At 37.2% G+C, this 15231-nt stretch overlaps 1 protein-coding gene across 2 annotated transcripts in view; it reads left to right on the top strand.

Moving 5' to 3' along the window:
* Nucleotides 1-227: 227 nt before the first annotated feature.
* The window catches only part of ZNF654 (zinc finger protein 654), an 83321-nt gene continuing 68317 nt past the window's right edge, over nucleotides 228-15231 (top strand). For both annotated transcript variants that reach the window (XM_047794366.1, XM_047794365.1), the window contains exon 1: nucleotides 228-499. In XM_047794366.1, the coding sequence (XP_047650322.1) occupies nucleotides 311-499 (189 nt within the window). In that variant the 5' untranslated portion in view covers nucleotides 228-310. The remainder of the gene's footprint in view (nucleotides 500-15231) is intronic.

The raw sequence follows: 15231 nt of genomic DNA, 5'->3' as shown, positions 1-15231 counted from the left end.
GAGCTCGTAGGCGGTCCCCAGCAACGGCCGAGCAACATTGACCAATGGACTGCGGATCTATCAAACAGATAGCTGATTTGACCAATAGTGATGGAAGGGCGGGCATGCGCATGATTGGCGGCTAGAGTTCTCCAATGAAAACTGGGGGCGTGGGTGGGCGGAGCCGGAAGTAGGGACAGCCGAGAGGCCCCTGTCCGGCTGGGGCGGAGGGAAGGGGGAGGGAACTAGAGGAGGAGGAGGAGGAGGTTAGCCTAGGCAGCTACAGCCGCGGCGGCGCAGGGGCTGGTACGCGCTGGGCGGCGAGAGCCTCATGGCGGAAGAAGAGAGCGATCAAGAGGCCGAACGCCTCGGAGAAGAGCTTGTGGCCATTGTGGAGTCCCCGCCAGGCCCTACTGGGCTTAGAACTACGGGCGACGGCAGAGGCGGCGCAGGCGGCGGCAGCTGCGGTGGCGGCGGCGTCGGGATCAGCAGTCGGGATTACTGCCGACGCTTCTGTCAGGTGAGGCGCTGGTCGGCCGCCCGGACTTGTCAGCCGGGTCCTGGGCCTCCCTGCTTCTCTTGGCCTTTTCGTCCCCAAATCGGCTGTGTTCGGCGCTGGCTCCACCAGCCCAAAAAGGAGAGTGAGGGTGAATCTCCTCCCTCCTTCTATCCGGCTTGGGGTGGGGGGCGGGGAGCAGAACGGGGATGACCCGCGCAGGTATAGGGTTGCAGAGAAAGTGAGAGTTTGGACGGGGTGAGGGGCTGGAGAGGAGGGTCGGCTGACAGGAAAGCTCTGTGCTGACATGCCTCCCCATCTCCAGACAGACCCCTTTCTGCCCGAGGGTCCCGCCTTTCTTGTGTTTCCTACTCAATTTCTTGTCACTTCATTTGGAATCTCTGAAACATTTCCTGCCTTCCCTTCTCCGCCCCTTGCCCCCTGTATTCTCCCCTTTTTCGGAGATGAGAGGCTGGCCCTCTCTCTACCGCCCCTCTCCTGTCATCGCCACCCCTCCCCCTCTGCTAGGGTCTCCTGTCATCCCCTCTTGAGATCCCGCTGGGCCAATTCTCCAGTTGGCTTAGGCGCTGACCCACGGTGATTTAGTTACTTTCTTGGGAGGTGGGGTTAAGGCAGTGGAATTGCCATCTCTCCTTTTCTTATCCCCTTTCCCCGACACACAAGCTCTTTTCTAATTAACTGCTAATAAACTAGTTTTCCTGAAACTATTGCTCCAGTTACATCACCAACGCCCCCTCTTTTAAATTACAATATATTTTATTTAGCCTGTAAAAATACACTATCAAAACAGTGACAGTAAATTATTTACTTGGTTGAATGCCAATACGCTTTGATGTAAGGTGTTTGACCATAATCAAATATTAAAGCACCAAAGTACTTGTCTAGGAGTAAAATTTGTGTTACTTATATATATTTATAGTTTAAACATTTTGTTCTTATTCATAACACTTATTTTGCAAACTATTTTAGGAAAAAAATTAACTACTCCTTTTTCCACCCCATCCCATTATTCATTAATTACCTTGGATGTATTAATTGGCACTACTACCGCCAGCTCTGTTATCTTGAAGAAATTACTTAACCTCTTTGTATCTTAGTTTCCTCTTTTGTCAAGTAGAGATAGTGATTAAATGAGTGAATATGTGAATATTCTTTATATATTAATTAAAGTTGGCCATTAATTTCATTCTGGTAACAAGTAGGAAATACAGTTAAGCAGAAATGGGCATCATGTTTGCTGAAATTTGATTTAATGTCTTTCCAAGCCTTGAAAGAAAAAAGGGTGGGGTTGACATTTTCAGGTAAGTTTTTTAATACCTTAAACTGCTTTTGATTTCATCCCTGGCTTCCCACAATATTAAGTTGGTTTGATGGTGAAAATTGTCTTGGTATAAAGGGTATGTTAATTTTCTTGGCATTGCTCTCTATTTTAAAAAGTAAGTTTATTGGAAAAAATTTTTTTTGGTATTGGCATTCAGGATTTAGAGTTTCAGGTTTAGAGGTTACAGAGCTTGTCTTCTAACTACATTTTACATGTAGAAATCATTTTATCCTTAGACTTTGTATCTATAGGAATTTTAAATTTCTAAAAAATTGGTTTACAGTTGGTCTTTTTAATATACACAGGCAGAAAGTCGTTTTTTTTTTTTTTGCTATGTTTTGCTTTTTATATCATTAATGAGCAACTTGGTTTTAGTTACATTTAGCTTTGTTAATTTATGTGAGCAGATAATCCTTAATTGCTGTAGAATTTGGAATTTTATTTGTGGACCAGAACATTTTTGGAGAACTTTTTAGCTACTCTTATTCCATTTCTTGAAATCAACTTTAAGAACAAACAAATAAATTTAGCTTGTGAAACACAGTGAATAGTGACAGTAAATTATTTTAAGAACAAATGCAGTTGACTGTTTTGTAAAACTCTGCTACCTCCTAAAATATCCTAGGAAATAAAACTAAACAGGAAGAACACAATGAACTTTTATTTTATGTTACTAAATTATGAGTGTTATACTGACATACTTTCATTTTGTCAACTTTTTACCTGAAACCTCATAACATATTTTATAGTACTTTAGATTACCGGAAAATCTGTTCTTGGGTCTTCTCCTGGTTCCACCTTTCACATGAGCTTTATGAAGCCCCTTTTTGTATTAAAACTTTAGGATGGAATAAAGGATTACTGTATTACATTGAATTTTATAGATTGTTTAATAAAATTCTAGTATACTAGTTCTGTTTTATTTGCCAGTAAGGGAAGCAGTGGATTATGTAATTTAATTCCCAAAGATTGTTTCTTTTTAAACATTTGGTTTCCTAATATTTGCTAAGGGTAACTTACCTTCATTAATAAATGACTTAATTGTGAGTTATTCATAAAATGGATACTATCCACTTGGGTTGGTGATAGTTAACTAAATAGATGAATTATACACACGGTCTTGTGGAGTTGAGAAGAAAGGCTCCAATTTATCTGCCTCCTTTTAGAGAGAAATATGAATCAAAATTTCTTGGCAGTTAGTTGTGTGGGTGAAGGGAGAGAGGAAGGAACACTTCTTTTCAAGAATGGTTCTGTGTCTTTTACCATAAGGAAAAGTAAAACAGAAGACTCTAGATAATGTAACTGATAAATTATGCAGGCACTCAATGCATTTCATGATATACTTTTCTATTTGAGAAATAATACCAGTAATTATAAAATCTCAAACAGAATGCTTCTTTAGGTTACAGATGATTTTGAGGGATGATGGGTTTGGGACATTGAAAATGTTAATTTCCAGTTACATTGAATAATGTTAGATTAACTTCTTCATCATGTCCTCCCTTGGCTCTTATTAGACATGCAAAAATGCTTCAATAGAATTGGCCCTTAGCTGATATTTAATTTGAGGATAAAAGGAAGAGAAATGTAATTTTTATTGAGGGCCTGCTAACTCTTACAGCCTTCTCATAGGTCTTACCATCCAAGTTATGTCATTGAAATTGAGGCCTAAACAAGTTAACTTATCAGGTGAACAAACTGGGATTTTGAACCCAGCCTTCAATTTCTATTGAAAAACAGATTGAAATTACAAATATCTTCAAACAATTATAAGGTGATTTTTTTTTTCTTGTCAAGTTGTACAAAGGAGAAAAAAAAGTTACTGGAAGAACACAGGGAATCATGGATGAAAAATATAAAAAGTACTCTTTCATTATGCCACAGTGTAAAAAATATTTCAAGAAACAGGTAATTATTTCTCTGACTTGTTAGGTGCTGTGAACATTTCCCCAATTCCTGAAGGTTTTGATAATTCAGCCTAATTTTGTTGGTAGAGATATTGAAATTTTTTAATCATAAGTTGTAAATTAAGCAAGTAAAGGTACCGTATTCTTAGCTCAGTACCAGAATGAATACAGTGAATGATAAGTATTTCTGGAAGCACTGCTATCTTGATTAAAATACACTTTAAAATTATTTCATATTACAGTGGGGTTAATAGGCATCCCATGAGGATGTCATGAGTATAAATTGAGAGCATGAACATGAAGTGCTCAGTACTATACCTAGCACATAGATAGGCTTAAATAGATAGAAGCTATTAATATTTCTCTCATGTGACATCCTCTGAAGGTTTAAGAGGGACATTAGAGATAATCTAATCTGTAGGTCACTTAGAGTTTGTATCCTACAGTAAACTTTAGAGAGAATTTAGAAATATTACAATCCTAAAATTCTGTTATTTTATTTTATTTATTTATTTATTTATTTTGTCTTTTTTTGCAATTTCTTCGGCCGCTCCCGCGGCATATGGAGGTTCCCAGGCTAGGGGTTGAATCGGAGCTGCAGCCACAGGCCTACGCCAGAGCCACAGCAACGTGGGATCCGAGCCGCGTCTGCGACCTACACCACAGCTCATGGCAACGCCGGATCGTTAACCCACTGAGCAAGGGCAGGGACCGAACCCGCAACCTCATGGTTCCCAGTCGGATTTGTTAACCACTGCGCCACGACGGGAGCTCCGTAAAATTCTGTTATTTAACTAGAAAAGCCAAGTGTTCCTGATGAAGCACTAAATGATTTGCAAAAATAATTACAATTTTTTTTTCAGATTTTATTTCCTGCAGGGGGCATTGGACAATGTCTGGAGATATTTTTGATTGTTTTAGTAGGGGGGCTGCCACTGGCATCTAGTGGATAGAAACCAGAGATGTTGAACATCCTACAATGCACAGGGCAACCCCAGCAACAAAGAATTACCTGGTCCAAAATACCAGTAGTGCCAAAGTTAAGAACACTGCTGGAGTTCCCGTCGTGGCGCAGTGGTTAACGAATCCGACTAGGAACCATGAGGTTGCGGGTTCGGTCCCTGGCCTTGCTCAGTGGGTTAACGATCCGGCGTTGCCGTGAGTTGTGGTGTAGGTTGCAGACGCGGCTCGGATCCCGCGTTGCTGTGGCTCTGGCGTAGGCCGGTGGCTACAGCTCCGATTCAGCCCCTAGCCTGGGAACCTCCATATGCCGCGGGAGCGGCCCAAAAAATAGCAACAACAACAAAAAAAGACAAAAAAAAAAGAACGCTGCTATATCCTTACTTTGGAACTCTTAGTGGATACTTAATGGCTTAAAAAAAAGTATTTCATGATTCTAACTAATTTTAATCATTTACTGTGTACCAGGCACTTTAATAGATATCTAAGAGATAATCTAACAGAAAAAGGGTTTGCCTCATAGTTTTATAAAATACATGCTAATGCCCCTTATTTTAGAGAAATTAAATTTTAATTGTTTTAGGAAAACATAGCCCTTATCCCATAGCCTTGAAATAAAATTTACATAGTATTTATGGTTTCTTAAGTAGCTACTTATGATAATACATTTTTACTATTCATGCCAGTAATTGGAATTATTATTTTTTATTTTTATTTACATTTTTTTTTTTGCATCTTAGGGCCACCCCTGCGACATATGGAGGTTCCCAGGCGAGGGGTCAAATTGGAGCTACACCTGCTGGCCTACGCCACAGCCACAGCAACGCAGGATCCAAGCCATGTCTGTGACCTGTACCACAGCTCATGGCAATGCCAGATCCTTAACCCACTGAGCGAGGCCAGGGATTGAACCACGGTGGAACTCCTGGAATTATTTTTTTATTTAAATTTTTATATATGTTTTATATGTACTTGGTTTAAAAAGTCATATAAGGCTAAAATAACAGGAATTATATTTTGCTACTAGTAGAAACATGACTTAAAAAGCTTAAACAATAGTACACATGTATTTCTTATGTGAAAAATCTTGACTGGATAGCATGGGGATGATATGGTAGTATTATCATTATCATACTACTGTTTGCTCTTTCTCATTTTTGTCTTCCTATCTCAAGTTTGCCTCATGATCCAAAATAGTTGCTGGAGTTCCAGCCATCACATCTGAGTTCCATGTGGCAGGAACAGGGTGTCTCCGGGGTAAGCCAAAAACACTTTGCCCTAAATGCTACTTAGTAACTTCCATTTCCATCATGTTAGCTATCCCCATCTGAAAAGAATATTGGGATTTTTTTGTTGTTGTTATTTTTCTCCCCTGATAAATACATGTCCATGATTCAATTCATAAGTAATGAAGAAAGCAAGAATTAGATATTGTAGAGGCAATTATTTTTTTTAATTTTGTCTTTATTTTTCTATTTTGCCACAGCTTATAATAAAAAAAAAATAGCAGTCATACCTTGTCCCTTTCCTTCCCTGAATATTCTTCAGAGACAATCACTCTTGTAGCAATTATGATATTTACCTTCATGTTTTTTATTTATTATAATTGTTGTAATTAGGAAAAACAAAACAAAAAATGAACACTAGATCTTGATGGCTGTATTTTGGGAGCTAAATGCTTTGCTATTTATGCTTTTTTTAGGTTGACTTTCAGAATTGAATGGTGCAAATTGTTCATAATGACATTATTTGTTATAGCAAATTATTGAAAATAACCTAATGACCGAAATTAGGGGAATTGTTACATGTAATGGAATCCTATGTTCTCCTAACAGTCATGTATTTAAAGTGTATTTATTCATATGGGAAAGTGTTTGTGGTATAATGGCTACTAAAATGACACAGAAAACAGATGATTTCGCTTTTGTAAGTAAAAAAGACTGAAAAGAAACATACCAAATTGTTAACAGTGGGCAGTTTATTAGTGATAAATTTGTAGCTAAAGTTTTTTTCTTTACATTTATTTATTTTTTATATTTTCTTGATTAAACCTACTACCTGTATCATCAGAAGAAAAATAAAATATAAAAAGTACATTTCAATTTTTTCTCTATTTCACAGATAATTTCTCTGAATAAATTTAAGATTATTTTAAGCATGGTGAAATTTTAACTCTTTGTTTCCCAAAAATATGTGAAGTGCTTTTTTAAAAAAAATAATTGTTTATAAGTGAATTTATGAGAGTCTTTTTAGGTTAACTAGTAAGGTTCTAAACTTGTGTAACTTGTTTACACACAGTTTTACATTAGATACATGTGCACTGCTGCTTTCTAAAAACCACCCAAACATTGGCTTGAAAAAATTTATCTCAATTTTAATTTTGTAGATAAAATGGTAGAAAAAAATTCATTTTTTAGTGATACCATTATTTTGCAGCTCTGCCCAGCAGAAGTAAGGCACCCATTGTACTATTATTGCTGACACTGAATCTTTTTGATTTTCCTGCCAAAATGTGCTAAACTATACCTTAGCAATTACTAACAAAAGCAAAAAAGAGAACTTTAAGTCAAATTTAAGAAAGCTATGGTAAAATGTGTGTTTGGTAAGGTATTTGAAAAAATAAAATATGATCAATAAAATATAGTCAATTTAGTATGTCTTTTAAAATATATATTAATATGTAGTGGTAAGGACATTAGGCCATTTAAAATCTAATGCAATTTATTTAACTAAATACTCTAGTTATGTTGTAAATCAGAGTAGTAGCTAGTCTGATTTGGAGAGTATTTTTAAGGTTTGTGATTGTGAATTAATCTAATACAAGGTAGTCTTAACCTTTCATGTAATATATATTACATTGATTTTTTTAGCTCCTTATTTCTCTGACAGGTCAGCTCATCATTTCAGCAGCATACTCTATTCGGTATGGTTCTGCTCTCTAGGATCAGACCCATTCAACGTCATCTGATTAGAGCACTGGAACACTTTGTGGCAACGAAATCTGAGAGGAGGTCCATCTGTGTAATGTACTACATAAGATCCTAAAGTCCAGTGCATTGACACTCTTGTACCAACCACTTAATACCCTCAACTCCCCAAAGCAGCAATGAATGTGAAAATAGCTGAAAGGGCTTTCCATTTAAACAGTAGAAAAAGAGAGTCATTGATACTAGGATTGACTTTTATTGTTTATAGACTTGGCCCTCCATATCCTAGGGTTCTGTAGCCTTGATTTCAACCAACTAGGGATGAAAAATTATTGAGGGAAAAAATTCCAGGAAGTTTCAAAAAAGGTAAAACTTGAATTTGCTGTGCACCAGCAATTATTTACATAGCATTTACATTGTACTAGGTATTTAAGTAATCTAGAGATGATTTAAAGTATATGGGAGGATATATGTAGATTATATGCAGAAATATTACACATTTTTATATGAGAGACTTGAGCACCTGCAGATTTTGATCTCTGTGGGTGGAGGTGGGGGTTTGGGGGGGTTGTCCTGGAACCAATCTCCCAGATCCTAATGAATGACTTTATGAGGCACTGGGCATATACTCATAATCAAACAGGCATTGTCCATATTTTGGTGTACAGCTATAACTTTAATATGTTCTATGAAGAAAAGATATATAGTATTATAAGATGTGAGCTAATAAAAGACTTGTCTGTTTTTGCATTCTTGGGCAATTGGCTGAGATTCTTTGGTTTAGTTTGAACATGTTGAATTTAAGATGCTGTTCCTCATCCAGGGAAAGATCTTAAAGATGGCTGGATTTCCATAATCAAGAGCTCAGAAGTGAGATCTGGTCATCAGAGCTATATGGATGGTATTTGAGACCATTTATATGAATGTGCTCATATAAGGAGATAACTTCATTTAGAAGTGAACCTTCACAAACTCCATAGTTAAATGGTCTGGTAGAAAAGGTTATATCTTCAAATGAAGTCTGAGAAGGATTAAACAGCTTAGAGAAAACCAGGGACCTATGGTATCAGAGAAGCCAAGAGAAAAAAGAATGTTCCAGGGTAGAGTGAATGGTAATTGGCATTGAAAGTCATTGAGATCCAGCCACTGAATTAACATGGAGATCGTTGGTGATTCTAGGCAGAGCTGTTTGGATGTAGTGATGGGAACAGGAGTCAGAATGGAGTAGTTTGAGGAGTGGGAAGCAAAGGCAGTAGTATAGATAACTTAGAATTGATTGTGGATTGAAGGAAAGAAGGGTTTTTTCCTAAAATAAATTGTTGAAAATATGGCATGGTTAAAATCTGATGAGATTGATTCATTCAAAAGAAAGAGGTAAATCTCCAAAAGAAAGAAGGAATAATATATGAAATAAGATTCCAAAAGAGGAAGGAAGGACAAGATTCAAAGTATAAATGGAGGAGTTGCTTTGTATAGGAGCTTTGAGGTAGGTGGATAGTTCATCTGTTGAGAGTACATGGGGATGGTAGTTTCTTAGACAGGCAGATTGAATGAATTGACCTACAGAACCATTTGAGTTTGCTGACTTTGTGTGCTGAGTGACCACTAGTACATTTATTTCACAGAGTTTGTCTGCGTAGGTAAAGGCATGGAGAATATGATTAGCAACATTCATTCAGAGTTGAGTGATATACTATCATTGATTAGTTAATTAACTTTGAGAAAGAGGGGGACATCCTCATTTTTTGACTACATTTGTGGTAAAACAGAAGTGAAAGGAGAAAGAGAAGGAAGGAAAGTAGTTCTATCAGTAGATACTAATAGGTGCACAACATTGCTCATTGTACCTTGAAAAAATATATGTACATGTGTGGGTATATTTGATACCCCAATAAAACATGATACCCCAATAAAACATGTAAATTTAATAATATTTAGTTCTCTAACTACAGTTTGCTAAAATTAACTTGTATGTGTTTTGGTTACCCTAAAGTTGAAATATTCTAAATATTCACTAATCACTAATTCACTAATCATTGCCAGTGATTGGATATGTGTGTGTTATATTTTTAGTATCTGGAAGATTTATTTATTTTATTGAACTGCTCTATATATGTATATAACTCATATATAGAGTGTTTTATGTGTGTCAGGTACTGTGACAAGTCTTTTACCTATTCGATCTCATTTAATTCACTCTCCAATAGGGTATGTGCCATTATTCTCATTTTACAGATCAGGAAATTAAGGCCAGGAGAGATTAAATGGCTTAAGTCAGATTGAAATCCTGGCCAGTTTGTCAAGAGCCTGTGTACTTAGCCATTCCAATATACACATATATTGTATCTTGGTACATGCATTCAATGTGTTATACCATCTATGCCTATGAATTGATATATATTATAGCATACTTAAGCAGTTATTGACTAAGTAAAAGTGATTTAGGAGTTCCCGTTGTGGCGCAGTGGTTAACGAACCCGACTAGGAACCATGAGGTTGCGGGTTCGGTCCCTGCCCTTGCTCAGTGGGTTAACGATCCGGCGTTGCCGTGAGCTGTGGTGTAGGTTGCAGACGTGGCTCGGTTCCCAGGCTACGGCTCCGATTCGACCCCTAGCCTGGGAACCTACATATGTCACGGGAGCGGCCCAAGAAATAGCAAAAAAAGACAAAAAAAAGTGATTTAAAAAGACTCAAGGCACAAATTCATGAAATGTAAAAGAGAGAAAAAGAATCGAACTTAAGCTATCAGAAGTTCCCTGTAAGAAGTGATTCTCAACCCCTTATTTTTTACCCCCACCTTCCTGAGTGGGATATATTTTTCTCTGAATCAGTCACTCACTTTAGTGGTTATTTTTAAAATGCAAGAGTTATGCTGATTACAAACCAGTTGAAGGCTGGAAGGTATGGAATACATTTTAGATGCTTATCTTAAAAGATTAAATTTTAAAGTTTATCCCTCCATATTATTTAGATTTAACCTTGAATATCTTGAAATATTACTAACCCAGAGTACAGTGGATGTGCATTTTTAGACTTTATTATCTATATCTGTCTTTTACCATGCTTTGAAAACTCTTGCCAAAGATCTCTCAGGTTATAGAACTCATTAGTAAAATTTAAGTTTTATATTCCATGCTCATGAGACTGTGGTGAAATGGGTATCTCATTTTCAGATGGTAGGAGCAAAAATCACTACCTTTCTGAACCATAATTCACCGAAACATATTAGAAACATTTAAAATAATTTGTACCTTTTATTTGTACTTATAGCATTAATTTCTGAGGAAATATAAATTTGGATATAAAGCAGTTTATCATGGCATTAATTGTAATTAATGAAAGGAATGAGTTGAAAATGAAAAAGCAACCAGAACATCTAAAACAGTTGAACATTTTTCAACCCTCATAAACTAAAATACTATTTGGCCGTAACAAATGATATTTTCATTGACTTATGTTATGACCTAGGAAAATCAAATATAATGACAAAAAAAATTAGGTGGCAAAATTTGTTCATTGGAGGATTACACAATTTGAATATAGGCTGGTCGATTCTCATAGTACTCATGTGAATATTTTAGAGGGGAAAAGTGCTGTAGAGAAAAATCAGATTAGCTGTTTCACTAGAAATAGAATTTCTTTTCTTTCTTCTTTTTTTTTTCGTTTTTGCATTTTGGGCCCCCACCCTTGGCATATGGAGGTTCCCAGGCTAAGGGTTGAATAAGCTGTAGCTACCGGCCATAGCAACGCAGGATCCAAGCCGAGATCCAAGCCATGTCTGCAGCTTGCACCAGAGCTCATGGCAATGCCAGATCCTTAACCCAGAGAGCCAGACCAGGGTTCAAATCCGCATCCTCATGGATCCTAGTCACGCTGGTTAACTGTTGAGCCACAAAGGGAACTCCAGAAACAGGATTTCTTGATGATAATCCTTAGGAGACATTTGTGTACTTTAGGAAGTGTGTGAACTCTGAGATTTTTTGCAAAAAAGTTGTATTTGCATTTCCTTGGTGAGCAGATCTAAGAGTTTTTTGTTTGTTTTTTGTTTTTATCAGATTCTCCTAAGAATTTCAAAACTTGCTAAACAAACACAGCCCACAATCATCCAAACAGCAGTTTATGGACCTTTGCTGTAAACCATTGATACATATAAGAAGCACTGCCTGCTTTTTGCAAATAAAACTTTATTGAAGTATACGCATATATTTCTGTATTTTCTATGACTGCTTTCATGATATAACAGGGTTGAGTAGTTGAGATGGAGAATATATGGCCCATAAGGTGCATTCTGGCCCTTTCAGAAAAAGTATGTCAGTTCCTGTCCTACTTTCTTATTTATTCATTTCAACAACTCTGTTAGATAGGTACTATTTTTATCTTCATTTTATGAATGACATAGATCAGACCAGAGAGGTTAAACAACTAACCCCAAGACACACAGCTAGAAAAGAGAAATATACCAATATGTTAATAGTGGTTATATGTGGGCAAACAATGATGTATGGTTTTTAAAAAAATATATTATCAAGATTTTCTGTAGTGAGTGTACATAACTTTTAATCAAGAGGGAGAAAGGTATAAAAAATTAGATACAACTGAGTTATGAGAATCTTAAAATTCATCCTTTTTTATTATTTTGATTTCCTACATTTCATCCTGTGTTTATGAAGAGGGAATTTGCAATTTCTGCTTCCCTGTATGGGACTTAACTCTTAATACGCAGCCCTTAACTCTTGATTTAAAAAAAAAAAAAGAAAAGAAATTATTCTATTTATAGTCCTTAAAAACTATATTAACTGAAGACATTTTGGCCTTTACCTTATGGTGAGACTGTTTTCTCTTTTATATTGTGAACTTTTAACAGTCGTTAAGTACTTGTAGCTTAATAGATGCCATAAAGTGCTGCATACGTGTCTGTCTGAGACACACACATATATCTTACTTTTTCTTAATATCAATTAATTGAATTATTCTTAATTATTTTAGACATAGATCTAGATACATAAAAGTGTTGTAGAAGGTATTCCTAAGAGAAAGAAAATTGGCTGTGTACTGTGTGGAAAGCTTCATCCTAATGATTATAGAGGATTTAAGGAAGAAAAGGTCACAACCCCTTACCTCAAAGAACTGAATCATCTCCTAAGGGAGAAAAGGCATATCTGACTACAGCAACCACCATTAAAACCTTGATTCAAGCCATAGTCATCTTTCCCATAGACAGTTTCATCTCCTTGCTTCCAAGTTTTCTGTTTTTTCACCACACAGGCAAAGTGATCCTTTTAAAGACATGAGAGTGAGGTCTTTTCGAAACCTTCCATGCTTTTCTGTCTGTGTCAAAGCCAAAATTCTTATAGTGGAGTGTAGGACTTCATGATCCAAACCCTGTCCCATTCTTTGATTTGTCTCCTATTGCTCTGTCTCCAGTACTTACCTTCTTGCACCTTCTTTCAACTTAAATAATTATTCTTCTGCCATTTGGCCTTGGCTTGTCTGCTAGAAACACTTCATTTGGATCAAATGAATTGTCTCCCATTATTAAGTTCACAAAGAGAAATTAAAATCTAGAGTCCCAAAGAGTTTAAGTTCCCAGATTCCTTTCTTTCTGGAATATTGCTTAATCTGAGCCAGTGTGCTTGGCTAGTTAGGGCTGGGGATTTTTTAGGAGCTGTAGCTTCAGAGTGGCTTCTTTTGCACCTCGAAAGGAGATTTATTTAACCATCAATCTTACTTTTTAAAGAATTCAGAAGGTCAGTAGGGCAAACACTTCTTACTCTATCCAGCCAACACCCATTAAATTTAGAAACACTAGTAATTCCTTGAACTTAGTACAAAGTATAGTTGACTCTCATTACTTTGTTGGTAGGATTTAGTGATATCACTAAAGATGGATATTAGAGGGAAGAAGCATGCACAAAAAACAAGGTACTGAATCAGTTTTGGTTTCAAACTCACCAGGGTGCCGGTCAGTTATGACAGCTACTGTGTCTATTACCTGTAAAGTTTTACTAGGAAAATTAATCAAGTGGTTGTGCCACTGTATGCTTATGATATTTTCTTGAGGAGTGGGGGAAGCACTTAACCTGAACATTTCTTGTTCCTTTAAAGTTGTATCTGAATTTCTGTCTTGCAAAGTTTACAGATTTCCATGGATGGCAGTCCTAGGCACCAGGTCGTATTTGATGTCCCTTCCTTTAGATCTCCTTCATATTAAAAGCTATACATTTCTGTTTTTTCTGAGTTATGCTGATCCTCCTGTGCTACAGTAAGTGTAGATTCTATTAAGTGGCACAGCTTCTATACTTCCTCTAGTAAAGGGTATATCACTTGAAGTGTGTAAAACTCAAGGCATCATCTCTATAAGGCTCCGTCCTTGTAGTTTCCATAGCTCTAGTGTTCTGCCTTTGTCTCTGGATTTCTCTGTCCCCAACCTGTGCCAAGACATTTTAGTCCTGTGCTGCCTTGGCTGTTGCCAATTCCCCTGAAATTCTTAGGCCTGCTGAGATAAAGTCATAAAAGCACTCCTGTTGGACCCCATATTTGTGTTAATTTGGTAATAACCTTAAGTAGGTATCTGCAAGGAAGCTACTTTTAATGTTCCTGATGTCTGTACTCATATGAGCCCAGTGCAGACTGTAACTTTTTTGTTACTTGCTCAAGACCCTTTTTTTTTCCTGCTTTTAACTGTTCTAGGCCTTGCATAATTTATTCTACTAAATTGGCAGTATAAAGATTCAGCTATAATGGGATATGCCATTTCAGATAGACATAGTTGGTCTCTGTTTTTGTTTATATCTTAGCCTGTTCTTAAGTTGTCCCCTCCTGTCTTCCTTTCCTTTTCTCTTTGCTTTTGGGCTTAGGTTTTATTATTCTTTGATTATCTCTTGTAAGATCTCCCATAATGTCAGATATAAAAGCCAAGGTATTCTTTTTTTTTTTTTTTTCCCCATTTTCTTTTTAGGGCCACACCTGCAGCATTTGGAAGTTCCTGGGCTAGGAGTCAAATTGGAACTGCAGCTCCCAACTTACACCACAGTCAAGGTAACATCATATTGGAGCCACATCTGCCTCCTACGCTGCAGCTCATGGCAATGTCAGAGCCAGATCCTTAGCCCACTGCCAGGGATTGAACCCGCATCCTCAGAGAGTGTTGGGTTCGTAACCCACTGAGCCGCAATGGGAACTCCAGGAATTCTGGGTTTATGAAAAAGCATTCATTATCAGACAGATTTTGCTCACTTTCATCTCCCAGTTTTAAGGAAATCTTACCAGCTCAATGTCAAACCTAGGTCTGACCTCTTATTTTATTTTTCTTCAGTTTTGCTTTTTTTTAATCCATTCCCTGAGGCCTAACTGAGTTCCTGGGGCGCTTTTCTTTGAGAGACCACGCCATACCATACATTGTCCTCTGTAAAAACTAGTAATTTGAAATGCACCTGGAATGCTTCAGGTATTTAAAGATAATCTTACAGGGGATTTTCCTCAGCAGTAACAAACCTGACTAGTAGCCATGAGGACGCGGGTTTAATCTCTGGTGTTCCTTATTGGGTTAAAGATCTGGCATTGCCATGAGCTGTGGTGTAGGTTGCAGATGTGGCTGGGATCTGACATTGCTGTGGTTGT

The sequence above is a fragment of the Phacochoerus africanus genome, chromosome 1, assembly GCF_016906955.1.
Source record: "Phacochoerus africanus isolate WHEZ1 chromosome 1, ROS_Pafr_v1, whole genome shotgun sequence".
In the NCBI taxonomy this organism is placed as follows: domain Eukaryota; kingdom Metazoa; phylum Chordata; class Mammalia; order Artiodactyla; family Suidae; genus Phacochoerus; species Phacochoerus africanus.
This window is presented reverse-complemented; position numbering and strand designations above follow the sequence as displayed.